Source organism: Pristiophorus japonicus, unplaced genomic scaffold (assembly GCF_044704955.1).
Source record: "Pristiophorus japonicus isolate sPriJap1 unplaced genomic scaffold, sPriJap1.hap1 HAP1_SCAFFOLD_789, whole genome shotgun sequence".
NCBI lineage: Eukaryota > Metazoa > Chordata > Chondrichthyes > Pristiophoridae > Pristiophorus > Pristiophorus japonicus.
In genome coordinates this window covers 117,363-144,928 of record NW_027254706.1, presented here as the reverse complement: position 1 = coordinate 144,928, position 27,566 = coordinate 117,363, and the positions used below count along the sequence as shown (strand labels likewise).

The following is a 27,566-nucleotide window of genomic DNA, read 5'->3' as shown; positions in this document are numbered from 1 at the left end:
GCACTCCCCCCCCCGCACGCACTTCCCCCCCCGCACGCACTTCCCCCCCCGCACGCACTTCCCCCCCCGCACGCACTTCCCCCCCCGCACGCACTTCCCCCCCCGCACGCACTTCCCCCCCCGCACGCACTTCCCCCCCCGCACGCACTTCCCCCTCACGCACTTCCCCCCCCACGCACTTCCCCCCCCCACGCACTTCCCCCCCCCCTTACGCACTTCCCCCCCCACGCACTTCCCCCCCCACGCACTTCCCCCCCCCCACGCACTTCCCCCCCCCACGCACTTCCCCCCCCCACGCACTTCCCCCCCCACGCACTCTCCCCCCCCCCACGCACTTCCCCCCCCCCACGCACTTCCCCCCCCCCACGCACTCCCCCCCCCCCACGCACTCCCCCCCCCCCCACGCACTCCCCCCCCCACACGCACTTCCCCCCCCACACGCACTTCCCCCCCCCACACGCACTTCCCCCCCCACACGCACTTCCCCCCCCCACACGCACTTCCCCCCCCACACGCACTTCCCCCCCCCACACGCACTTCCCCCCCCCACACGCACTTCCCCCCCCACACGCACTTCCCCCCCCACACGCACTTCCCCCCCCACACGCACTTCCCCCCCCACACGCACTTCCCCCCCCACACGCACTTCCCCCCCCACACGCACTTCCCCCCCCACACGCACTTCCCCCCCCCGCACGCACTTCCCCCCCCCGCACGCACTTCCCCCCCCGCACGCACTTCCCCCCCCGCACGCACTTCCCCCCCCGCACGCACTTCCCCCCCCGCACGCACTTCCCCCCCCGCACGCACTCTCCCCCCCCGCACGCACTTCCCCCCCCGCACGCACTTCCCCCCCCGCACGCACTTCCCCCCCCGCACGCACTTCCCCCCCCGCACGCACTTCCCCCCCCGCACGCACTTCCCCCCCCGCACGCACTTCCCCCCCCGCACGCACTTCCCCCCCACACGCACTTTCCCCCCCACACCACACAGTTCCCCCCCCCCCCCACACCACACACTTCCACCACCCCCCCCCACACCACACACTTTCCCCCCCCCCTCCCCCCCACAGCACACACTTAATTGAGAGATTAGCAGGTTAAGCTGTGTTGAATATTCCCCCCCCCCAGTGTGACTGAGCCTGTGAAGATGGATGATATTAACCGTGTCATGACTCCAATGGAGCTGTTTGAAGAAGACCTGCGTCTACCGCTGGCTGTGGCAGCCAGGCAGCGACACAAGGTGCAGCGCAGTGTGGAGGAGACGCACGCACGCATCCTTGCAGTGTGATCCGTGTCAAGGGCACTAGGTGCGACCTCAAGCTGTGAGGCGGACAAATTGCTCACTGATTTCTCGGTGTGTGACTGTAGCTTGCCAGTTGCATGGGACACTGACTGTGGGCATTTGCGTTCGAGAAATCCCTTTTCGTGAGGACTGAAGCTGAAGGCTTTCAAGGTGATGGGCTTTGTGCGCTGTGGTTGGTAGTTTTCTCATTAAAGCTGGGCAAATATGGGGAGCAGAGGTATAATCAGAGCACTGCCAGCACGTCTTGTCACGGGAACAGACCTCGCACTATTTCCAGAGGTTCCTGTGACAAACATGAATCATTTTTGTCCCTGTTCCTAAAGAGTGTTTCTCAGATTCTTACCTGGTAATGGTGTATGCTCAACAGTGTCGAGGGAGCTTTACTCTTTATCTAACCCGTACTGTGGGACAGTGTCGAGGGAACTTTACTCTGTATCCAATCCGTACTGTGGGACAGTGTCGAGGGAGCTTTACTCTGTATCTAACCCGTACTGTGGGACAGTGTCGAGGGAGCTTTACTCTGTATCTAACCTGTACTGTGGGACAGTGTCGAGGGAGCTTTACTCTGTATCTAACCCGTGCTGTGGGACAGTGTCGAGGGAGCTTTACTCTGTATCTATCCCGTACTGTGGGACAGTGTAGAGGGAGCTTTACTCTGTATCTAACCCGTACTGTGGGACAGTGTCGAGGGAGCTTTACTCTGTATCTAACCCGTGCTGTGGGACAGTGTCGAGGGAGCTTTACTCTGTATCTATCCCGTACTGTGGGACAGTGTAGAGGGAGCTTTACTCTGTATCTAACCCGTACTGTGGGACAGTGTCGAGGGAGCTTTACTCTGTATCTAACCCGTGCTGTGGGACAGTGTCGAGGGAGCTTTACTCTGTATCTAACCCGTACTGTGGGACAGTGTAGAGGGAGCTTTACTCTGTATCTAACCCGTACTGTAGGACAGTGTCGAGGGAGCTTTACTCTGTATCTCACCCGTACTGTGGGACAGTGTCGAGGGAGCTTTACTCTGTATCTAACCCGTACTGTGGGACAGTGTAGAGGGAGCTTTACTCTGTATCTAACCCGAACTGTGGGACAGTGTCGAGGGAGCTTTACTCTGTATCTAACCCGTACTGTGGGACAGTGTCGAGGGAGCTTTACTCTGTATCTAACCCCGTGCTGTACCTACTCTGGGAGTGTTTGATGGGACAGTGTAGAGGGAGACGGGGTGGGGGGTTTGGGTAGACACGGTGGGGGGAGACAGGGTGCAGCGTGAGGAGGGGCAGGGGAGTCTAATGCTGGAAATATAGGGAAACCTTGCCAAATGTTTTGACTTAACTAACAGTATTCAGCATTTGTGATTGGCTCAATTAACCTGATGAACGAGAAGATTCAGCATTGGAGTGGGACATTGCATGCACACCCTGCTGCTTTGGTGAGTCGGACCATCCGGGCCTGGGCCGCGAGGCAGTTACTCCCCGGGCCGCGAGGCAGTTACTCCCCGGGCCGCGAGGCAGTTACTCCCCGGGCCGCGAGGCAGTTACTCCCCGGGCTGCGAGGCAGTTACTCCCCGGGGCGCGAGGCCGTTGCTCCCCGGGCACGAGAGATGCTCCTTAAAAGCTACCTCTTTGACCAAGCTTTTGGTCACCTGTCCTAATATGTGCATGTGTGCCTCGGTGTTAGGTCTTGTTTTATAACGCTGCTGTATAGTGCCTTGGGATGTTTTTCTACGTTAAATACAAATTGTTGTGAACTGACCAATGGCATGACCCCAGTCAGAATCTGAGAATCATAGAAATTTACAGCACAGAAGGAGGCCACTTCAGCCCATCGTGTCCACGCCAGCCGACAAAGTGCTGCCCAGCCTAATCCCACTTCCCAGCTCTCGGTCCGTAGCCCTGTAGGTTACAGCACTTCAAGTGCACATTCAAGTACTGTTTAAATGTGGTGAGGGTTGCTGCCTCGACCACCCTTTCAGGCAGTGAGTTCCAGACCCCCACCACCCTCTTGGTAAAGAAATTTCCCCTCAAATCCCCTCTAAACCACCCCTCAATTACTTTAAATCTATGCCCCCTGGTTGTTGACCTGACTGCTAAGGGAAATAGCTCCTTCCTATCCACTCTATCGAGGCCCCTCATAATTTTATACACGTCAATAAGGTCTCCTCTCAGCCTCCATTGTTTGAAAGAAAACAAAACCAACCTTTCCTCATAGCTAAAGTTCTCCAGTCCAGGCAACACCCTTGTAAATCTCCTCTACACCCTTTCCAGTGCAATCACATCCTTCCTGTAATGTGGTGACCAGAACTGCACGCAGTACTCTAGCTGTGGCCTAACTAGTGTTTTATACAGTTCAAGCATAACTTTTTTTTACATTTCAAAATATATACTTTATTCATATAAAAATTTGCACAATACATTGGAAGGCAATTCAGTACATTTGGATGCGGTCAGCAATTCCATACAATACATTTATTTGCTTTACATTTCAGGGTACAATTCAGTACAATCCAGAATACATTGTAATAGTCATCAAATTACCTTACCTGTAACACTATACAGTACACGAAACGGGTGAGGCTACAGTTACATCTCTTTACAACATACATTACTAAACAGTTGCTGAACTTGCATTATACATGGCACTGCATAGCTGTTTTCAGATCATGGTGCTCTATGTATACAAAGGTTTACAAGTACAGCCTGAGGGGAGTTTTATACTGATTCCAGCCCCTCGGTTTACTGTGGAGGAAGGGCCTTAAACTGTGGCCCTTCCCACCGTGCCTTTGCGGCGACGGCACCAATTTTTAGTGCGTCCCTCAGTACATACTATACAGTTCAAGCATAACCTCCCTGCTCTTGTATTCCATGCCTCGGCTAATAAAGGCAAGTATTCCATATGCCTTCTTAGCCATCTTATCTACCTGGCCTGCTACCTTCAGGGATCTGTGGACCTGCACTCCAAGGGCCCTTTGTTCCTCTACACTTCTCAGTGTCCTACCATTTAATGTGTATTCCCTTGCCTTGTTAGCCCTCCCCAAATGCATTACCTCACACTTCTCAGGATTAAATTTCATTTGCCACTGCTCAGCCCACCTGACCAGTCCGCAGCTTTCTTCTTCATTATCAACCACACAGCCAATTTTAGTGTCATCTGCAAACTTTTTAATCATATTCCAACATTCAAGTCCAAGTCATTGATATATATCACACAAAGCAAGGGACCCAGTACTGAGCCCTGCGGAACCCCACTGGAAACAACCTTCCAGTCACAAAAACATCCATCAACCATTACCCTTTGCTTTCTACCCCTGAGCCAATTTTGGATCCAACTTGCCACTTTCCCTTACATCCCATGGGCTTTTACTTTCGTGACCAGTCTGCCATGTGGGACCTTATCCAAAGCTTTGCTAAAATCCATATACACCACATCACACACACTACCCAGGAGTGACCGATAGTGTGACCCCAGTCAAAAACAGGAGTGACCGACAGTGTGGCCCCAGTCAAAAACAGGAGTGACCGACAGTGTGACCCCAGTCAAAAACAGGAGTGACCGACAGTGCGGCCCCAGTCAAAAACAGGAGTGACCGACAGTGCGACCCCAGTCAAAAACAGGAGTGACCGACAGTGTGACCCCAGTCAAAAACAGGAGTGACCGACAGTGTGACCCCAGTCAAAAACAGGAGTGACCGACAGTGTGGCCCCAGTCAAAAACAGGAGTGACCGACAGTGCGGCCCCAGTCAAAAACAGGAGTGACCGACAGTGTGGCCCCAGTCAAAAACAGGAGTGACCGACAGTGTGACCCCAGTCAAAAACAGGAGTGACCGACAGTGTGACCCCAGTCAAAAACAGGAGTGACCGACAATGTGACCCCAGTCAAAAACAGGAGTGACCGACAGTGTGGCCCCAGTCAAAAACAGGAGTGACCGACAGTGCGGCCCCAGTCAAAAACAGGAGTGACCGACAGTGTGGCCCCAGTCAAAAACAGGAGTGACCGACAGTGTGACCCCAGTCAAAAACAGGAGTGACCGACAGTGTGACCCCAGTCAAAAACAGGAGTGACCGACAATGTGACCCCAGTCAAAAACAGGAGTGACCGACAGTGTGACCCCAGTCAAAAACAGGAGTGACCGACAGTGTGGCCCCAGTCAAAAACAGGAGTGACCGACAGTGTGACCCCAGTCAAAAACAGGAGTGACCGACAGTGTGACCCCAGTCAAAAACAGGAGTGACCGACAGTGTGACCCCAGTCAAAAACAGGAGTGACCGACAGTGTGACCCCAGTCAAAAACAGGAGTGACCGACAGTGTGACCCCAGTCAAAAACAGGAGTGACCGACAGTGTGGCCCCAGTCAAAAACAGGAGTGACCGACAGTGTGGCCCCAGTCAAAAACAGGAGTGACCGACAGTGTGGCCCCAGTCAAAAACAGGAGTGACCGACAGTGTGACCCCAGTCAAAAACAGGAGTGACCGACAGTGTGGCCCCAGTCAAAAACAGGAGTGACCGACAGTGTGACCCCAGTCAAAAACAGGAGTGACCGACAGTGTGGCCCCAGTCAAAAACAGGAGTGACCGACAGCCAGCGCGCAGGTTACGTTTCTCCGCAACCACTGTATTCCCTTTGATTTGTTGCAGCGAGTTGAGACTCGAGCCAGAGACAGTGAATGTTCAATCAGCACATGCCGGGAGAGTAAGTATTTACAGGAAATGGCAGCATAATCTCTGTTAGAACAAAGAAGTCCTGAACAAATTGGTACCGCCACTAACAGTTGTAACTATTGCCCATTAACATGTCACTGACCCTGGTACACACTGCGGTTACTGTGTAACTTGTGCCAGTACACACTGCGGTTACTGTGTAACTTGTGCCGGTACACACTGCGGTTACTGTGTAACTAATGCCGGTACACACTGCGATTACTGTGTAACTAATAACGGTACACACTGCGGTTACTGTGTAACTAATGCCGGTACACACTGCGGTTACTGTGTAACTAATAACGGTACACACTGCGGTTACTATGTAACTTGTGCCAGTACACACTACGGTTACTGTGTAACTTGTGCCGGTACACACTGCGGTTACTGTGTAACGAATGCCGGTACACACTGCGGTTACTGTGTAACTTGTGCCGGTACACACTGCGGTTACTGTGTAACTAATAACGGTACACACTGCGATTACTGTGTAACTTGTGCCGGTACACACGGCGGTTACTGTGTAACTTGTGCTGGTACACACTGCGGTTACTGTGTAACTAATGCCGGTAGACACTGCGGTTACTATATAACTAATAACGGTACACACTGCGGTTACAGTGTAACTAATGCCGGTACACACTGCGGTTACTGTGTAACTTGTGCCGGTACACACTGCGGTTACTGTGTAACTAATAACGGTACACACTGCGGTTACTGTGTAACTTTGCCAGTACACACTGCGGTTACTGTGTAACTAATAACGGTAGACACTGCGGTTACTGTGTAACTTGTGCCGGTACACACTGCGGTTACTGTGTAACTTGTGCCAGTACACACTGCGGTTACTGTGTAATTAATAACGGTACACACTGCGGTTACTGTGTAACTTGTGCCGGTACACACTGCGGTTACTGTGTAACTAATAACGGTACACACTGCGATTACTGTGTAACTTGTGCCGGTACACATTGCGGTTACTGTGTAACTTGTGCTGGTACACACTGCGGTTGCTGTGTAACTAATAACGGTACACACTGCGGTTACTGTGTAACTAATGCCGGTACTCACTGCAGTTGCTGTGTAACTTGTGCCGGTACACACTGCGGTTACTGTGTAACTAATAACGGTACACACTGCGATTACTGTGTAACTTGTGCCGGTACACATTGCGGTAACTGTGTAACTAGGGCAGGTACACACTGCGGTTACTGTGTAACTTGTGCCAGTACACACTGCGGTTACTGTGTAACTAATGCCGGTACACACTGCGATTACTGTGTAACTTGTGCCGGTACACACTGCGGTTACTGTGTAACTAATAACGGTACACACTGCGGTTACTGTGTAACTTGTGCCGGTACACACTGCGGTTACTGTGTAACTAATAACGGTACACACTGCGATTACTGTGTAACTTGTGCCGGTACACATTGCGGTTACTGTGTAACTTGTGCCAGTACACACTGCGGTTACTGTGTAACTAATAACGGTACAAACTGCGGTTACTGTGTAACTAATGCCGGTACACAGTGCGGTTACTGTGTAACTAATGCCGGTACACACTGCGATTACTGTGTAACTAATAACGGTACACACTGCGGTTACTGTGTAACTTGTGCTGGTACACACTGCGGTTGCTGTGTAACTAATAACGGTACACACTGCGGTTACTGTGTAACTAATGCCGGTACTCACTGCAGTTGCTGTGTAACTTGTGCCGGTACCCACTGCGGTTACTGTGTAACTAATAACGGTACACACTGCGGTAACTGTGTAACTTGTGCCAGTACGCACTGCGTTTACTGTGTAACTAATAACGGTACACACTGTGGTTACTGTGTAACTAATGCCGGTACACACATCGATTACTGTGTAACTTGTGCCGGTACACACTGCGGTTACTGTGTAACTAATAACGGTACACACTGCGGTTACTGTGTAACTTGTGCCGGTACACACTGCGGTTACTGTTTAACTACTAACGGTACACACTGCGGTTACTGTGTAACTACTATCGGTACACACTGCGGTTACTGTGTAACTTGTGCCGGTACACACTGCGGTTACTGTGTAACTAATAACGGTACACACTGCGGTTACTGTGTAACTAATAACGGTACACACTGCGGTTACTGTGTAACTTGTGCCGGTACACACTGCGGTTACTGTGTAACTTGTGCCGGTACACACTGCGGATACTGTGTAACTTGTGCCGGTACACACTGCGGTTACTGTGTAACTAATAACGGTACACACTGCGAATACTGTGTAACTTGTGCCGGTACACATTGCGGTTACTGTGTAACTAGGGCAGGTACACACTGCGGTTACTGTGTAACTTGTGCCAGTACACACTGCGGTTACTGTGTAACTAATGCCGGTACACACTGCGATTACTGTGTAACTTGTGCCGGTACACACTGCGGTTACTGTGTAACTAATAACGGTACACACTGCGGTTACTGTGTAACTTGTGCCGGTACACACTGCGGTTACTGTGTAACTAATAACGGTACACACTGCGATTACTGTGTAACTTGTGCCGGTACACATTGCGGTTACTGTGTAACTTGTGCTGGTACACACTGCGGTTGCTGTGTAACTAATAACGGTACACACTGCGGTTACTGTGTAACTAATGCCGGTACTCACTGCAGTTGCTGTGTAACTTGTGCCGGTACACACTGCGGTTACTGTGTAACTAATAACGGTACACACTGCGATTACTGTGTAACTTGTGCCGGTACACATTGCGGTAACTGTGTAACTAGGGCAGGTACACACTGCGGTTACTGTGTAACTTGTGCCAGTACACACTGCGGTTACTGTGTAACTAATGCCGGTACACACTGCGATTACTGTGTAACTTGTGCCGGTACACACTGCGGTTACTGTGTAACTAATAACGGTACACACTGCGGTTACTGTGTAACTTGTGCCGGTACACACTGCGGTTACTGTGTAACTAATAACGGTGCACACTGCGATTACTGTGTAACTTGTGCCGGTACACATTGCGGTTACTGTGTAACTTGTGCCAGTACACACTGCGGTTACTGTGTAACTAATAACGGTACAAACTGCGGTTACTGTGTAACTAATGCCGGTACACAGTGCGGTTACTGTGTAACTAATGCCGGTACACACTGCGATTACTGTGTAACTAATAACGGTACACACTGCGGTTACTGTGTAACTTGTGCTGGTACACACTGCGGTTGCTGTGTAACTAATAACGGTACACACTGCGGTTACTGTGTAACTAATGCCGGTACTCACTGCAGTTGCTGCGTAACTTGTGCCGGTACCCACTGCGGTTACTGTGTAACTAATAACGGTACACACTGCGGTAACTGTGTAACTTGTGCCAGTACGCACTGCGTTTACTGTGTAACTAATAACGGTACACACTGTGGTTACTGTGTAACTAATGCCGGTACACACATCGATTACTGTGTAACTTGTGCCGGTACACACTGCGGTTACTGTGTAACTAATAACGGTACACACTGCGGTTACTGTGTAACTTGTGCCGGTACACACTGCGGTTACTGTTTAACTACTAACGGTACACACTGCGGTTACTGTGTAACTACTATCGGTACACACTGCGGTTACTGTGTAACTTGTGCCGGTACACACTGCGGTTACTGTGTAACTAATAACGGTACACACTGCGGTTACTGTGTAACTAATAACGGTACACACTGCGGTTACTGTGTAACTTGTGCCGGTACACACTGCGGTTACTGTGTAACTTGTGCCGGTACACACTGCGGTTACTGTGTAACTTGTGCCGGTACACACTGCGGTTACTGTGTAACTAATAACGGTACACACTGCGAATACTGTGTAACTTGTGCCGGTACACATTGCGGTTACTGTGTAACTAGGGCATGTACACACTGCGGTTACTGTGTAACTTGTGCCAGTACACACTGCGGTTACTGTGTAACTAATAACGGTACAAACTGCGGTTACTGTGTAACTAATGCCGGTACACAGTGCGGTTACTGTGTAACTAATGCCGGTAGACACTGCGGTTACTATATAACTAATAACGGTACACACTGCGGTTACAGTGTAACTAATGCCGGTACACACTGCGGTTACTGTGTAACTTGTGCCGGTACACACTGCGGTTACTGTGTAACTAATAACGGTACACACTGCGGTTACTGTGTAACTTTGCCAGTACACACTGCGGTTACTGTGTAACTAATAACGGTAGACACTGCGGTTACTGTGTAACTTGTGCCGGTACACACTGCGGTTACTGTGTAACTTGTGCCAGTACACACTGCGGTTACTGTGTAATTAATAACGGTACACACTGCGGTTACTGTGAAACTAATGCCGGTACACACTGAGGTTACTGTGTAACTTGTGCCGGTACACACTGCGGTTACTGTGTAACTAATAACGGTACACACTGCGATTACTGTGTAACTAATAACGGTACACACCGCGGTTACTGTGTAACTAATGCCGGTACACACTGCGGTTACTGTGTAACTAATAACGGTACACACTGCGGTTACTGTGTAACTTGTGCCGGTACACACTGCGGTTACTGTGTAACTAATAACGGTACACACTGCGATTACTGTGTAACTTGTGCCGGTACACATTGCGGTTACTGTGTAACTAGGGCAGGTACACACTGCGGTTACTGTGTAACTTGTGCCAGTACACACTGCGGTTACTGTGTAACTAATGCCGGTACACACTGCGATTACTGTGTAACTTGTGCCGGTACACACTGCGGTTACTGTGTAACTAATAACGGTACACACTGCAGTTACTGTGTAACTTGTGCCGGTACACACTGCGGTTACTGTGTAACTAATAACGGTACACACTGCGATTACTGTGTAACTTGTGCCGGTACACATTGCGGTTACTGTGTAACTTGTGCCAGTACACACTGCGGTTACTGTGTAACTAATAACGGTACAAACTGCGGTTACTGTGTAACTAATGCCGGTACACAGTGCGGTTACTGTGTAACTAATGCCGGTACACACTGTGGTTACTGTGTAACTAATGCCGGTACACACATCGATTACTGTGTAACTTGTGCCGGTACACACTGCGGTTACTGTGTAACTAATAACGGTACACACTGCGGTTACTGTGTAACTTGTGCCGGTACACACTGCGGTTACTGTTTAACTACTAACGGTACACACTGCGGTTACTGTGTAACTACTATCGGTACACACTGCGGTTACTGTGTAACTTGTGCCGGTACACACTGCGGTTACTGTGTAACTAATAACGGTACACACTGCGGTTACTGTGTAACTTGTGCCGGTACACACTGCGGTTACTGTGTAACTTGTGCCGGTACACACTGCGGTTACTGTGTAACTTGTGCCGGTACACACTGCGGTTACTGTGTAACTAATAACGGTACACACTGCGAATACTGTGTAACTTGTGCCGGTACACATTGCGGTTACTGTGTAACTAGGGCAGGTACACACTGCGGTTACTGTGTAACTAATAACGGTACAAACTGCGGTTACTGTGTAACTAATGCCGGTACACAGTGCGGTTACTGTGTAACTAATGCCGGTACACACTGCGATTACTGTGTAACTAATAACGGTACACACTGCGGTTACTGTGTAACTTGTGCTGGTACACACTGCGGTTGCTGTGTAACTAATAACGGTACACACTGCGGTTACTGTGTAACTAATGCCGGTACTCACTGCAGTTGCTGTGTAACTTGTGCCGGTACCCACTGCGGTTACTGTGTAACTAATAACGGTACACACTGCGGTAACTGTGTAACTTGTGCCAGTACGCACTGCGTTTACTGTGTAACTAATAACGGTACACATTGTGGTTACTGTGTAACTAATGCCGGTACACACATCGATTACTGTGTAACTTGTGCCGGTACACACTGCGGTTACTGTGTAACTAATAACGGTACACACTGCGGTTACTGTGTAACTTGTGCCGGTACACACTGCGGTTACTGTGTAACTTGTGCCGGTACACACTGCGGTTACTGTGTAACTTGTGCCGGTACACACTGCGGTTACTGTGTAACTAATAACGGTACACACTGCGAATACTGTGTAACTTGTGCCGGTACACATTGCGGTTACTGTGTAACTAGGGCAGGTACACACTGCGGTTACTGTGTAACTAATAACGGTACAAACTGCGGTTACTGTGTAACTAATGCCGGTACACAGTGCGGTTACTGTGTAACTAATGCCGGTACACACTGCGATTACTGTGTAACTAATAACGGTACACACTGCGGTTACTGTGTAACTTGTGCTGGTACACACTGCGGTTGCTGTGTAACTAATAACGGTACACACTGCGGTTACTGTGTAACTAATGCCGGTACTCACTGCAGTTGCTGTGTAACTTGTGCCGGTACCCACTGCGGTTACTGTGTAACTTGTGCCGGTACACACTGCGGTTACTGTGTAACTAATAACGGTACACACTGCGGTAACTGTGTAACTTGTGCCAGTACGCACTGCGTTTACTGTGTAACTAATAACGGTACACACTGTGGTTACTGTGTAACTAATGCCGGTACACACATCGATTACTGTGTAACTTGTGCCGGTACACACTGCGGTTACTGTGTAACTAATAACGGTACACACTGCGGTTACTGTGTAACTTGTGCCGGTACACACTGCGGTTACTGTTTAACTACTAACGGTACACACTGCGGTTACTGTGTAACTTGTGCCAGTACACACTGCGATTACTGTGTAACTAATGCCGGTACACACTGCGGTTACTGTGTAACTAATAACGGTGCACACTGCGGTTACTGTGTAACTCATAATGGTACACACTGCGGTTACTGTGTAACTAATGCCGGTACACACTGCGATTACGATGTAACTAATGCCGGTACTCACTGCAGTTGCTGTGTAACTTGTGCCGGTACCCACTGCGGTTACTGTGTAACTAATAACGGTACACACTGCGGTTACTGTGTAACTAATGCCGGTACTCACTGCAGTTGCTGTGTAACTTGTGCCGGTACACACTGCGGTTACTGTGTAACTAATAACGGTACACACTGCGGTTACTGTGTAACTAATGCCGGTACACACTGCGGTTACTGTGTAACTAATGCCGGTACACACTGTGATTACTGTGTAACTTGTGCCGGTACACACTGCGGTTACTATGTAACTAATAACGGTACAAACTGCGGTTACTGTGTAACTTGTGCCAGTACACACTGCGGTTACTGTGTAACTCATAATGGTACACACTGCGGTTACTGTGTAACTAATGCCGGGGTACACTGCGATTACTGTGTAACTAATGCCGGTACTCACTGCAGTTGCTGTGTAACTTGTGCCGGTACCCACTGCGGTTACTCTGTAACTAATAACGGTACACACTGCGGTAACTGTAACTTGTGCCAGTACGCACTGCGTTTACTGTGTAACTAATAACGGTACACACTGCGGTTACTGTGTAACTAATGCCGGTACACACTGTGATTACTGTGTAACTTGTGCCGCTACACACTGCGGTTACTGTGTAACTAATAACGGTACACACTGCGGTTACTGTGTAATTAATGCCGGTACTCACTGCAGTTACTGTGTAACTAATAACGGTACACACTGCGGTTACTGTGTAACTTGTGCCGGTACACACTGTGATTACTGTGTAACTTGTGCCGCTAGACACTGCGGTTACTGTGTAACTAATAACGGTACACACTGCGGTTACTGTGTAATTAATGCCGGTACTCACTGCAGTTACTGTGTAACTTGTGCCAGTACACACTGCGGTTACTGTGTAACTAATAACGGTACTCACTGCGGTTACTGTGTAACTTGTGCCAGTACGCACTGCGTTTACTGTGTAACTAATAACGGTACACACTGTGGTTACTGTGTATCTAATGCCGGTACACACATCGATTACTGTGTAACTTGTGCCGGTACACACTGCGGTTACTTTGTAACTAGGGTAGGTACACACTGCGGTTACTGTGTAACTTGTGCCGGTACACACTGCGGTTACTGTGTAACTAATAACGGTACACACTGCGGTTACTGTGTAACGTGTGCCGGTACACACTGCGGTTACTGTGTAACTAATAACGGTACACACTGCGGTAACTGTGTAACTTGTGCCAGTACGCACTGCGTTTACTGTGTAACTAATAACGGTACACACTGCGGTTACTATGTAACTTGTGCCAGTACACACTGCGGTTACTGTGTAACTTGTGCCGGTACACACTGCGGTTACTGTGTAACTTGTGCCGGTACACACTGCGGTTACTGTGTAACTAATAACGGTGCACACTGCGGTTACTGTGTAACTTGTGCCGGCACACACTGCGGTTACTGTGTAACTAATAACGGTAGACACTGCGGTTACTGTGTAACTAGGGCAGGTACAAACTGCGGTTACTGTGTAACTTGTGCCAGTACACACTGAGGTTACTGTGTAACTTGTGCCAGTACACACTGCGGTTAATGTGTAACTAATAACGGTGCACACTGCGGTTACTGTGTAACTCATAATGGTACACACTGCGGTTACTGTGTAACTAATGCCGGTACACACTGCGATTACGATGTAACTAATGCCGGTACTCACTGCAGTTGCTGTGTAACTTGTGCCGGTACCCACTGCGGTTACTGTGTAACTAATAACGGTACACACTGCGGTTACTGTGTAACTAATGCCGGTACTCACTGCAGTTGCTGTGTAACTTGTGCCGGTACACACTGCGGTTACTGTGTAACTAATAACGGTACACACTGCGGTTACTGTGTAACTAATGCCGGTACACACTGCGGTTACTGTGTAACTAATGCCGGTACACACTGCGGTTACTGTGTAACTAATGCCGGTACACACTGTGATTACTGTGTAACTTGTGCCGGTACACACTGCGGTTACTATGTAACTAATAACGGTACAAACTGCGGTTACTGTGTAACTTGTGCCAGTACACACTGCGGTTACTGTGTAACTCATAATGGTACACACTGCGGTTACTGTGTAACTAATGCCGGGGTACACTGCGATTACTGTGTAACTAATGCCGGTACTCACTGCAGTTGCTGTGTAACTTGTGCCGGTACCCACTGCGGTTACTCTGTAACTAATAACGGTACACACTGCGGTAACTGTAACTTGTGCCAGTACGCACTGCGTTTACTGTGTAACTAATAACGGTACACACTGCGGTTACTGTGTAACTAATGCCGGTACACACTGTGATTACTGTGTAACTTGTGCCGCTACACACTGCGGTTACTGTGTAACTAATAACGGTACACACTGCGGTTACTGTGTAATTAATGCCGGTACTCACTGCAGTTACTGTGTAACTAATAACGGTACACACTGCGGTTACTGTGTAACTTGTGCCGGTACACACTGTGATTACTGTGTAACTTGTGCCGCTAGACACTGCGGTTACTGTGTAACTAATAACGGTACACACTGCGGTTACTGTGTAATTAATGCCGGTACTCACTGCAGTTACTGTGTAACTTGTGCCAGTACACACTGCGGTTACTGTGTAACTAATAACGGTACTCACTGCGGTTACTGTGTAACTTGTGCCAGTACACACTGCGTTTACTGTGCAACTAATGCCGGTACAGACTCCGGTTACCGAACTGTGCAGATCCCAACTCCCCCAGAAATGGCCCCAAAGCCCTCCCTCCTGCACCATCTCTCCAGCCACGTACTCATCAGCTCTATCCTCCTATTTCTGTACCTATAGCTCGTGGCACCGAGAGTAATCCGGGGATTACTACCTTTTGAGGTCCTGCTTTTTAATCTCTCGTAGCTCCCTAAACTTTTCCTGCAGGATCTCCTCCCTCTTTCTACCTATACCATTGATACCAATATAGACCGCAAACTCTGGCTGTTGACTCTCTTACCCCACAGAATGTCCTACAGCCATTTAGTGACATCCTTGACCCAACGCATGTTGTTCTCACTGATTGCTGATATTTATTGATTTCCCAGGATTGAGACAGCAGGTTATGCAGATAGTTCCTGTGAGACACGGCGAGAAATGGCTCAAGAACAAGGTTGGTGCCTTTCACCTGATTTCCTCACAGTTGATAACATTGGGAATGTCGAGTATAATATTCCCATCAACGCTCCCGCTCGTTCCCACACGTGCTGATCAACAACGTTCCCGATCGTTCGCACACGCTGATCAACAACGTTCCCGATCGTTCGCACACGCTGATCAACAACGTTCCCGATCGTTCCCACACGTTGATCAACAACGCTCCCGATCGTTCCCACACGCTGATCAACAACGCTCCCGATCGTTCCCACACGCTGATCAACAACGCTCCCGATCGTTCGCACACGCTGATCAACAACGTTCCCGATCGTTCGCACACGCTGATCAACAACGTTCCCGATCGTTCCCACACGTTGATCAACAACGCTCCCGATTGTTCCCACACGCTGATCAACAACGCTCCCGATCGTTCCCACACGCTGATCAACAACGCTCCCGATCGTTCCCACACACTAACTGACCATCGACGCTCTGAGCCAGTGGTTACTGGGATTTGACACGGTGGGGTTTTGTAGATTTTGCAGAGTCAGGGTTTTGAAGGGGCTCTGTGAGGCACTGCATGGACTGGACTCTTGGCCTCTGTGCACTGATCTCGAATGACCTTTCACTAATTACAGTCCCAACAACTCCACGCAATGTGCCCATTGCCTCTCTGCTGCTCTCTCTTTGCTGCTCCCGTTTTTGAATTATAATTTCTGTCTGACCTTAGCGTTCAGATGCACAGCCAAAACTAGTGGAGCTTCAGCAGTACCCAGGGTTCAGTGTGCAGGGAGCCACGCCACTGCCCAATGTGACAGCACTGAACCAGATCTTCCACAATGTGCTGCGGGCCCGCAAACAGGTCAGTGCATGTGACGTGCTCTCGCTCAACAATTGCTCCCGTTTATATCACGTATTTGATAGCACAAAACATCCCAGGGACTTTAATGGTGTGGCCAGAACCAGAGCAGGGTTTATGAAGATGGTAGAGCAGATACAAGGCCATGGGGTTTAGAGAGAGAGCAGGAACGTGAAGGCTGCAGGTTCTGCCACTAAAGGAAGAGCAGAAGGGGGATGAAGCACAATAGGCCGGTCTCAGAGGAGTGGAGAGTGTGAGCTGGGATGCAGGGACAGGGGGCAGGAACCCAGCAAAGGGCCAAGTGATAGCCGAGGGGGATGTAACATGGGATTGGAGAGTTGGATGGATTGAGACTGGGGAGGGAGCATTGGAGAAGTGAAGCCTGACAAAGGCATGGATTAAGTTTCAGCAACAGCAGACAAGGGAATGGGGGAAGCAGGTGATGTATCAGAGTGTGGAGAGAATGTGAACTGTACACCTGCTAAAGGGGAGAGAGAGAGAGAGAGAGAGAACTGTACATCTGGTAAAGGGGGGAGAGAGAAAGAGAGAGGGAACTGTACACCTGGTAAAGGGGGGAGAGAGAGAGGGAACTGTACACCTGGTAAAGGGAGAGAGAGAGAGAGAGAGAGAGAGGGAATTGTACACCTGGTAAAGGGGGGAGAGAGAGAGGGGACTGTACACCTGGTAAAGGGGATAGATAGGGAGAGAGAGGGAACTGTATACCTGGTAAATGGGAGAGAGAGAGAGAGAGCGGGAACTGTATACCTTGTAAACGGGGGAGAGAGAGTGAGAGAGAGAGAGAGGGGACTGTACACCTGGTAAAGGGGGGGGGGAGAGAGAGAGAGAACTGTACACCTGGTAAAGGGGAGAGAGAGAGAGAGAGGGAACTGAACACCTGGTAAAGGGGAGAGAGAGAGAGAGGGAACTGAACACCTGGTAAAGGGGAGAGAGAGAGGGAACTGTATACCTGTTAAAGGGGAGAGCGAGAGAGTGAACTGTACACCTGGTAAAGGGGAGAGTGAGAGAGAGAGGCGGGGACTGTACACCTGGTAAAGGGGGGAGAGAGAGAGAGAGAACTGTCCACCTGGTAAAGGGGAGAGAGAAAGGGGACTGGACACCTGGTAAAGGGGAGAGAGAGGGGGGACTGTACACCTGGTAAAGGGAGAGAGAGAGAGAGGGAACTGTACACCTGGTAAGGAGAGAGAGAGAACTGTACACCTGGTAAAGGGAGAGAGAGAGAGAACTGTACACCTGGTAAAGGGAGAGAGAGAGAACTGCACACCTGGTAAAGGGAGAGAAAGAGAGCGAGAACTGTACACTGGTAAAGGGGGGGGAGAGAGAGAGAACTGTGCACCTGGTAAAGGGGAGAGAGAGAGGTAACTGTACACCTGGTAAAGGGGAGAGAGAGAGGGAACAGTACACCTGGTAAAGGCGAGAGAGAGAGAGAACTGTACACCTGGTGTGGTGTATGTAGCACACAAATCACTGAGTCCACACGGTCTGGTGTAAGTCTAACCGCTGTGACCTTAGTCCTTTATTGTTCAGCTCCAGAGTGCCTCCCAGGTGTGGTGGTCAGCCTTATATAGTCCTTGTTACAGGTGCTACCAGGGTTTCCCACCGCAGCGCCCTCTGTGGTGTGGCATAGTACTTACATTACATTTAAGGTACTGGGACGATACACACATCATTACATAACACCTGGTAAAGGGGAGAGAGAGGGAACTGTACACCTGGTAAGGGGGTAGAGAGGGAGAGTGAAATGTACACCTGGTAAAGGGGAGAGAGAGAGAACTGTAAACCTGGTAAAGGGAGAGAGAGAGGGAACTGTACACCTGGTAAAGGGGGGAAGAGAGAGAGAGAGAGAGAGAGGGAACTGTACACCTGGTAAAGGGGAGCGAGAACTGTACACCTGGTAAAGGGAGAGAGAGAGGGAGAACTGTACTCCTGGTAAGGAGAGAGAGAGAACTGTACACGTGGTAAGGACAGAGAGAGGGAACTGTACATCTGATCAAGGGAGAGAGAGAGCGGGAACTGTACACCTGGTAAAGGGAAAGAGAGAGAGAGAGAGAGAGAACTGTAAACCTGGTAAAGGGGAGAGGGAGGGAGAGAGAGAGAGGGAACTGTACACCTGGTAAAGGGAGAGAGAGGGGACTGTACACCTGGTAAAGGGGAGCAAGAGAGGGAACTGTACACCTGGTAAAGGAGAGAGAGAGAGAGAGAGAGGGAGAACTGTACTCCTGGTAAGGAGAGAGAGAGAGAGAGAGAACTGTACACGTGGTAAGGAGAGAGAGAGGGAACTGTACACCTGGTCAAGGGAGAGAGAGAGAGGGAGGGAACTGTACACCTGGTAAAGGGAGAGAGAGAGAGAGAGAGAGAACTGTACCCCTGGCAAAGGGAGAGAGAGAGAGGGAACTGTACACCTGGTAAAGGGAGAGAGAGAGAGAACTGTAAACCTGGTAAAGGGGGGAAGAGAGAGAGAGAGAGAGAGAGGGAACTGTACACCTGGTAAAGGGAGAGAGAGGGGACTGTACACCTGGTAAAGGGGAGCAAGAGAGGGAACTGTACACCTGGTAAAGGAGAGAGAGAGAGAGAGAGGGAGAACTGTACTCCTGGTAAGGAGAGAGAGAGAGAGAGAGAACTGTACACGTGGTAAGGAGAGAGAGAGGGAACTGTACACCTGGTCAAGGGAGAGAGAGAGAGGGAGGGAACTGTACACCTGGTAAAGGGAGAGAGAGAGAGAGAGAGAGAACTGTACCCCTGGCAAAGGGAGAGAGAGAGAGGGAACTGTACACCTGGTAAAGGGAGAGAGAGGGGGAACTGTACACCTGGTAAAGGGGGGAAGAGAGAGAGAGAGAGAGAGAGGGAACTGTACACCTGGTAAAGGGAGAGAGAGAGGGAACTGTACACCTGGTAAAGGGAGAGAGAGGGGGAACTGTACACCTGGTAAAGGGGGGAAGAGAGAGAGAGAGAGAGAGAGAGGGAACTGTACACCTGGTAAAGGGGAGAGAGAACTGTACACCTGGTAAAGGGAGAGAGAGAGAGAGGGAACTGTATACCTGGTAAAGGGGAGAGAGAGAGAGAGAGAGAGAGAGGACTGTACATCTGGTAAAGAGAGAGAGAGAGAGAGGGAACTATACACCTGGTAAAGGAGAGAGAGAGAGAGAAGGGACTGTACACCTGGCAAAGGGAGAGAGAGAGAGACAGAGAGAGGGAACTGTACACCTGGTAAAGGGGAGAGAGAAAGGGAACTGTACACCTGGTAAAGGGGAGAGAGAGAGAGAGAGAGAACTGTACAACTGGTAAAGGGGAGCTAGAGAGAGAACTGTACACCCGGTAAAGAGAGAGAGAGAGAGAGAGAGGGAAATGTACACCTGATAAAGGGAGAGAGAGAGAGGGAAATGTATACCTGATAAAGGGAGAGAGAGAGAGAGAGAGAGAACTGTACACCTGGTAAAGGAGAGAGACAGAGAGAGAGAGGGAACTGTACACCTAGTAAAGGGGAGAGAGAGAGGGAGAGTGAACTGTACACCTGGTAAAGGGGGAGAGAGAGAGAGAGAACTGTACACCTGGTAAAGTGAGAGAGAGAGAGGGAACTGTACACCTGGTAAAGGGAGAGAGAGAGAGGGAACTGTACACCATGTAAAGAGAGAGAGAGAGAGGGGACTGTACATCTGGTAAGAGAGAGAGAGAACTGTACACCTGGTAAAGGGGAGAGAGAGAAAGAACTGTACACCTGGTAAAGAGAGAGAGAAAGGGAACTGTACACCTGGTAAAGGGGGAGAGAGAGAGAGAGAGAGAACTGTACACCTGGTAAAGGGAGAGAGAGAGAGAACTGTACACCTGGTAAAGAGAGAGAGAAAGGGAACTGTACACCTGGTAAAGGGGAGAGAGGGAGAGAGAGAGCGAACTGTACACCTGGTAAAGGGGACAGAGAGAGAGAACTGTACGCCTGGTAAAGGGGGTAGAGAGAGAGAGAGAGGGGGAACTGTACACCTGGTAAAGGGAGAGAGATGAGAGAGAGGGACCTGTACACCTGGTAAAGGGAGAGAGAGAGAGAGAGAGGGGGGACTGTACACCTAGTAAAGGGGAGAGAGAGAGGGAGAGTGAACTGTACACCTGGTAAAGGGGGGAGAGAGAGAGAAAGAACTGTACACCTGGTAAAGTGAGAGAGAGAGAGGGAACTGTACACCTGGTAAAGGGAGAGAGAGAGAGAGAGAGAGAGGGAACTGTACACCTGGTAAAGAGAGAGAGAGAGGGGACTGTACATCTGGTAAGAGAGAGAGAGAACTGTACACCTGGTAAAGGGGAGAGAGAGAAAGAACTGTACATCTGGTAAAGAGAGAGAGAAAGGGAACTGTACACCTGGTAAAGGGAGAGAGAGAGAGAGAGAGAGAACTGTACACCTGGTAAAGGGAGAGAGAGAGAGAACTGTACACCTGGTAAAGAGAGAGAGAGAACTGTACACCTGGTAAAGGGGAGAGAGAGAGAGGGAACTGTACGCATGGTAAAGGGGGAGAGAGAGAGAGAGAGAACTGTACAGCTGGTAAAGGGAGAGAGAGAGAACTGTACACCTGGTAAAGAGAGAGAGAGAACTGTACACCTGGTAAAGGGGAGAGAGAGAGAGAGAGAACTGTACACCTGGTAAAGGGAGAGAGAGAGAACTGTACACCTGGTAAAGGGAGAGAGAGAGGGACCTGTACACCTGGTAAAGGGAGAGAGAGAGAGAGGGAACTGTACACCTGGTAAAGAGAGAGAGAGAGGGGACTGTACATCTGGTAAGAGAGAGAGAGAACTTACACCTGGTAAAGGGGAGAGAGAGAAAGGGAACTGTACACCTGGTAAAGGGAGAGAGAGAGAGAGAGAGAACTGTACACCTGGTAAAGGGAGAGAGAGAGAACTGTACACCTGGTAAAGGGAGAGAGAGAGAGAGAGAGAGAGAGGGACCTGTACACCTGGTAAAGGGAGAGAGAGAGGGAACTGTACACCTGGTAAAGGGAGAGAGAAAGAGAGAGAGAGAACTGTGCACCTGGTAAAGAGAGAGAGAGAGAGAACTGTACACCTGGTAAAGGGAGAGAGAGAGAACTGTACACCTGGTAAAGGGAGAGAGAGAGGGACCTGTACACCTGGTAAAGGGAGAGAGAGAGAGAGAGAGGGAACTGTACACCTGGTAAAGAGAGAGAGAGAGGGGACTGTACATCTGGTAAGAGAGAGAGAGAACTTACACCTGGTAAAGGGGAGAGAGAGAAAGGGAACTGTACACCTGGTAAAGGGAGAGAGAGAGAGAGAGAGAACTGTACACCTGGTAAAGGGAGAGAGAGAGAACTGTACACCTGGTAAAGGGAGAGAGAGAGAGAGAGAGAGGGACCTGTACACCTGGTAAAGGGAGAGAGAGAGGGAACTGTACACCTGGTAAAGGGAGAGAGAAATGGTACACCTGGTATTGGTTATGAAGCTGTCGATCTATGTCTTAAATTTATTCAAATTTATTCAATGTCCCAGCCTTCACAGCTCTCTGAGGCAGCGAATTCCACAGATTTACAACCCTCTGAGAGAAGAAATTTCTCCTCATCTCAGTTTTAAATGGGCGGACCCTTATTCTAAGATTATGCCCTCTAGTTCTCGTCTCCCCCATCAGTGGAAACACCCTCTCTGCATCCACCCTTTCAAGCCCCCTCATAATCTTATATGTTTCGATAAGATCACCTCCCTTCTGAATTCCAGTGAGTAGAGGCCCAACCAACACAACTTTTCCTCATAAGTCAACCCCCTCATAGAAACATAGAAAATAGTGCAGGAGTAGGCCATTCGGCCCTTCGAGCCTGCACCACCATTCAATGAGTTCATGGATGAACATGCAACTTCAGTACCCCATTCCTGCTTTCTCGCCATACCCCTTGATCCCCCTAGTAGTAAGGACTACATCTAACTCCTTTTTGAATATATTTAGTGAATTGGCCTCAACAACTTTCTCTGGTAGAGAATTCCACAGGTTCACCACTCTCTGGGTGAAGAAGCTTCTCCTCATCTCCTAAATGGCTTACCCCTTATCCTTAGACTGTGACCCCTTGTTCTGGACTTCCCCAACATTGGGAACATTCTTCCTGCATCTAACCTGTCTAAACCCATCAGAATTTTAAACGTTTCTATGAGATCCCCTCTCATTCTTCTGAACTCCAGTGAATACAAGCCCAGTTGATCCAGTCTTTCTTGATATGTCAGTCCCGCCATCCCGGGAATCAGTCTGGTGAACCTTCGCTGCACTCTCTCAATAGCAAGAATGTCCTTCCTCAAGTTAGGAGACCAAAACTGTACACAATACTCCAGGTGTGGCCTCACCAAGGCACTGTACGACTGTAGTAACACCTCCCTGCCTCTGTACTCAAATCCCCTTGCAATGAAGGCCAACATGCCATTTGCTTTCTTAACCGCCTGCTGTACCTGCATGCCAACCTTCAATGACTGATGTACTATGACACCCAGGTCTTGTTGCACCTCCCCTTTTCCTAATCTGTCACCATTCAGATAATAGTCTGTCTCTCTGTTTTTACCACCAAAGTGGATAACCTCACATTTATCCACATTATACTTCATCTGCCATGCATTTGCCCACTCACTTAACCTATCCAAGTCACTCTGCAGCCTCATAGCATCCTCCTCGCAGCTCACACTGCCACCCAACTTATTGTCATCCGCAAATTTGGAGATACTACATTTAATCCCCTTGTCTAAATCATTAATGTACAATGTAAACATCTCCGGAATCAACCTAGTGAACTTTCTCTGAACTGCCTCCAAAGCAAGTATATCCTTTCGTAAATATGGAAACCAAAACTGCATGCAGTATTCCAGGTGTGGCCTTACCAATACCTTATATAGCTGTAGCAAGACTTCCCTGCTTTTATATTCCATTGGCCTTCCTGATCACTTGCTGTACATGCATACTATCCTTTTGTGTTTCATGCATTAGTACCCCCTCGTCCCGCTGTACTGCGGCACTTTGCAATTTTTCTTCATTTAAATAATAACTTGCTCTTTGATTTTTTTTCTGCCAAAGTGCATGACCTCACACTTTCCAACATATTATACTCCATCTGCCAAATTTTTGCCCACTCACTTAGCCTGTCTATGTCCTGTTGCAGGTTTTTTGTGTCCTCCTCACATATTGCTTTTCCTCCCATCTTTGTATCATCAGCAAACTTGGCTACGTTACACTCAGTCCTTTCTTCCAAGTCGTTAATATACATTGTAAATAGTTGGGGTACCAGCACTGATCCCTGTGGCACCCCACTAGTTACTGATTGCCAACCCGAGAATGACCCAACTTTCTGTTAGTTAGTCAATCCTCTATCCATGCTAATATATTACCCCCAACCTCGTGAATTTTTATCTTGTGCAGTAACCTTTTACGTGGCATCTTGTCAAATGCCTTCTGGAAATCCAAATACACCACATACACTAGTTCCCCTTTATCCACCCTGTTCGTTACAGCCTCAATGAATTCCAGCAAATTTGTCAAACATGACTTCCCATTCATAAATCCATGCTGACTCTGCTGTCTGAATTGTGCTTTTCCAAATGTCCTGCTACTGCTTCTTTAATAATGTTGTCCAACATTTTCCTAACTACTGATGTTAGGCTAACTGGTCTATAGCTTCCTGCTTTTTGTCTGCCTCCTTTTTTAAATAGGGGCGTTACATTTGCAGTTTTCCAATCTGCTGGGACCTCCCCAGAATCCAGGGAATTTTGGTAAATTACAACCAATGCATCCACAATCTCTGCCACTACTTCTCTTAAGACCCTAGGATGCTAGCCATCAGGTCCAGGGGATTTACCTGCCTTTAGTCCCATTATCTTACTGAGTACCACCTCCTTAGGGATTGTGATTGTTAAGTTCCTTCCCCCTTTTGCCCCTTGACTATCCACTGTTGGAATATTTTTAGTGTTCTCTACCATAAAGACTGATACAAAATATTTGTTCAGAGTTTCTGCCATCTCCATGTTCCCCGGTCTCGTCCTCTAAGGGACCAACATTTACTCTAGCCACTCTTTTCCTTTTTATATACCGATAGAAACTCTCGCTATCTGTTTTTATATTTCGTGCTAGTTTATTTTCAGAGTCTATCTTCCCTTTCCTAATCATTTTTTTAGTCATTGTTTGCTGGCTTTTAAAAGCTTCCCAATCTTCTGTCCTCCCACTAGTTTTGGCCAATTTGTATGCCCTTGTTTTTAATTGGATACCGTCCTTTATTTCTTTAGTTAGCCACGGATGGCTATCTTTTCTCTTACATCCTTTTCTCCTCACTGGAATATATTTTTCTTGAGAGTTGTGAAATATCTCCTTAAATGTACACCACTGTTTATCAACCGCCCGACATTTTAATCTATTTTCCCAGTCCACTTTACCCAACTCTGCCCTCATACCTTCATAGTCTCCTTTATTTAAGATTGGTACGTTGAAATATAGAAACATAGAAAATAGTGCAGGAGTAGGCCATCCAGCCCTTCGAGCCTCCACCGCCATTCAATAAGATCATAGCTGATCATTCCCTCAGTACCCTGTTCCTGCTTTTTCTCCATACCCCTTGATCCCTTTAGCCACAAGGGCCATATCATAGAAACATAGAAACATAGAAAATAGGTGCAGGAGTAGGCCATTCGGCCCTTCTAGCTTGCACCGCCATTCAATGAGTTCATGGCTGAACATGCAACTTCAGTACCCCTTTCCTGCTTTCTCGCCATACCCCTTGATCCCCCTAGTCGTAAGGACTTCATCTAACTCCCTCTTGAATATAGCCAATGACCTGGCATCAATAACTCTCTGCGGTAGGGAATAAGTTAGGGTAACAACTCTCTGAGTGAAGAAGTTTCTCCTCATCTCAGTCCTAAATGGCCTACCCCTTATCCTAAGACTATGTCCCCTGGTTCTGGACTTCCCCAACATTGCGAATATTCTTCTTGCATCTAACCTGTCCAGTCCCGTCAGAATTTTATATGTTTCTATGAGATCCCCTCTCATCCTTCTAAACTCCAGTGAATACAGGCCCAGTCGATCCAGTCTCTCCTCATATGTCAGTCCTGCCATCCCAGGAATCAGTCTGGTGAACCTTCGCTGCACTCCCTCAATAGCAAGAACATCCTTCCTCAGATTAGAAGACCAAAACTGGACACAATATTCCAGGTGGGGCCTCACCAAGGCCCTGTACAACTGCAGTAAGACCTCCCTGCTCCTATACTCAAATCCCCTTGCTATGAAGGCCAACATACCATTTGCCTTCTTCACCGCCTGCTGTACCTGCATGCCAACCTTTAATGGCTGATGAACCATGTCTCGCTGCACCTCCCCTTTTCCGAATCTGCCGCCATTGAGATAATATTCTGCCTTCGTGTTTTTGCCCCCAAAGTGGATAACCTCACATTTATCCACATTATACTGCATCTGCCATGTATTTGCCCACTCTCCCAACCTGTCTAAATCACCCTGCAGCCTCTTAGCGTCCTCCTCACAGCTCACACCATCACCCCGTTTAGTGTCATCTGCAAACTTGGGGATATTACACTCAATTCCTTCATCCAAATCATTGATGTATATTGTAAAGAGCTGGGGTCCCAGCACTGAGCCCTGCGGCACTCCAGCAGTCACTGCCTGCCATTCTGAAAAGGACCCATTAATCCCGACTCTCTGCTTCCTGTCTGCCAACCAATTCTCTATCCACGTCAGTACATTACCCCCAATACCATGTGCTTTAATTTTGCACACCAATCTCTTGTGTGGGACCTTGTCAAACGCCTTTTTCAAGTCCAAACACGCCACATCCACTGGTTCTCCCCTGTCCACTCTACTAGTTACATCCTCAAAAAATTCCAGAAGATTTGTCAAGCATGATTTCCCCTTCATAAAATCCATGCTGACTTGGACCAATCCTATCACTGCTTTCCAAATGTGCTGCTATTTCATCCTTAATGATTGATTCCAACATTTTCCCCACTACTGATGTCAGGCTAACCGGTCTATAATTACCCATTTTCTCTCCATCCTTTTTAGCAACCCTCCAGTCCATAGGAATTGATCCAGAGTCGATAGACTGTTGGAAAATTATCACCAATGCATCCACTATTTCTAGGACCACTTCCTTAAGTACTCTGGGATGTAGATTATCAGGCTCTGGGGATTTATCGGCCTTCAATCCTGTCAATTTCCCTAACATAATTTCCCGCCGAATAAGGATATCCTTCAGTTCCTCCTTCTCATTAGACTCTCGGTCCCCTAGTACATCGGGAAGGTTATTTGTGTCTTCCTTCGTGAAGACAGAACCAAAGTATTTGTTCAATTGGTCTGCCATTTCTTTGTTCCCCATTTTAAATTCACCCGAATCCGACTGCAAGGGACCTACGTTTGTCTTCACTAATCTTTTTCTCTTCACATATCTATAGAAGCTTTTGCAGTCAGTTTTTATGTTTCTGGTAGTATGCCTCCATATAGCGTCTTTGACGTGTTAAAATGTCCCAAGGTGCTTTACAGGAGCGAAACAATCAAAATTTGGTGCCGAGCCACATAAGGATATATTGGGACAGATTACCAAAATCTTGGTCAAAGACGCAGGCTTTAAGAAACATCTTAAAAGAGGTAGAGACATTTTTGAAGAGAGTTAC

General features: G+C 48.7%; 1 protein-coding gene across 7 annotated transcripts in view; it reads left to right on the top strand.

The window, feature by feature from the left end:
- The first annotated feature begins 1,135 nt into the window (after nucleotides 1–1,135).
- Nucleotides 1,136–27,566, top strand: part of LOC139256877 (protein FAM227A-like) — a 129,883-nt gene continuing 103,452 nt past the window's right edge. For 5 of the 7 annotated variants that reach the window (XM_070874339.1, XM_070874338.1, XM_070874340.1 and 2 more), the window contains exons 1-5: nucleotides 1,136–1,273; nucleotides 2,646–2,728; nucleotides 5,932–5,986; nucleotides 16,009–16,073; nucleotides 16,788–16,919. In XM_070874339.1, the coding sequence (XP_070730440.1) occupies nucleotides 1,150–1,273; nucleotides 2,646–2,728; nucleotides 5,932–5,986; nucleotides 16,009–16,073; nucleotides 16,788–16,919 (459 nt within the window). In that variant the 5' untranslated portion in view covers nucleotides 1,136–1,149. Of the gene's footprint in view, nucleotides 1,310–2,645; nucleotides 2,729–5,931; nucleotides 5,987–16,008; nucleotides 16,074–16,787; nucleotides 16,920–27,566 lie in introns of all 7 variants that reach the window. The other 2 variants (XM_070874341.1, XM_070874342.1) reach the window with 2 other exon arrangements.